The sequence below is a fragment of the Saprolegnia parasitica genome, assembly GCF_000151545.1.
Source record: "Saprolegnia parasitica CBS 223.65 unplaced genomic scaffold supercont2.138, whole genome shotgun sequence".
NCBI lineage: Eukaryota > Oomycota > Saprolegniomycetes > Saprolegniales > Saprolegniaceae > Saprolegnia > Saprolegnia parasitica.
This window is the reverse complement of record NW_012156532.1, coordinates 98,770-99,381: the sequence shown is the minus strand read 5'-3', so window position 1 is coordinate 99,381 and position 612 is coordinate 98,770. Positions and strand designations below refer to the sequence as shown.

General features: G+C 54.6%; 1 protein-coding gene across 1 annotated transcript; it reads left to right on the top strand.

The window, feature by feature from the left end:
• Positions 1–25: 25 nt before the first annotated feature.
• Positions 26–332, top strand: SPRG_14195 (hypothetical protein; the record flags this gene model as incomplete). Its single annotated transcript, XM_012353891.1, has 1 exon — positions 26–332. Exon 1 carries the CDS (start codon positions 33–35, stop codon positions 330–332), a length of 300 nt encoding a protein of 99 aa, XP_012209281.1. The 5' UTR covers positions 26–32.
• Positions 333–612: the final 280 nt, after the last annotated feature.

Sequence of the window (612 nt, the reverse complement as noted above, 5' to 3'; positions counted from 1 at the left end):
TCTTCATCGGCTGCCAACGGATCGCGCCGACGATGGCGCGTTGCATCAACGCGTGCGAGACCCGGTTCGGTCGCTACAGTACCACGATCCTCGCCGTGTTTTTTGCGGTCCTCTTCATTGGCATGATGCGCCTCGTCGGCCTCTACATGGTGCTCTTGGCGCTTGCCGGCGTGCTTGGCGCAGCAGCCGGCGTTGGTGCCACCCTCCGCTTCCACAGATTCCCGTCCAGTACCGTCACGTCCAAGACCGACGACTTCATTTCGGCTTCCCCGGGGTTAACATTATCTCCAGCCTATAGTCCGTCACCCAAAGGTCATTGCCAGGAATCGTGATGTTCGTGAACGTGTTCATCTGTCGCGACGTTCGAGGGTACATTAGTGACAGGAATGGGGGGGGACCCTCTATTTCATCGCCGAGACGCGACTCAGCAAATGAACGGAGACGGAAAAGATGCGAGACTTGTATGGATAAAATGCTGCGAACGACTAAATGAAAGACGGAACGCAGCATCTGTCTAAAGCAGTCGACACATCGTCGGTATGTATGGGGTGTTTGGTTTGCGGATTGGTTCGACCAGATTCGTATAATCGATACTTGATCTGACTTCAGACT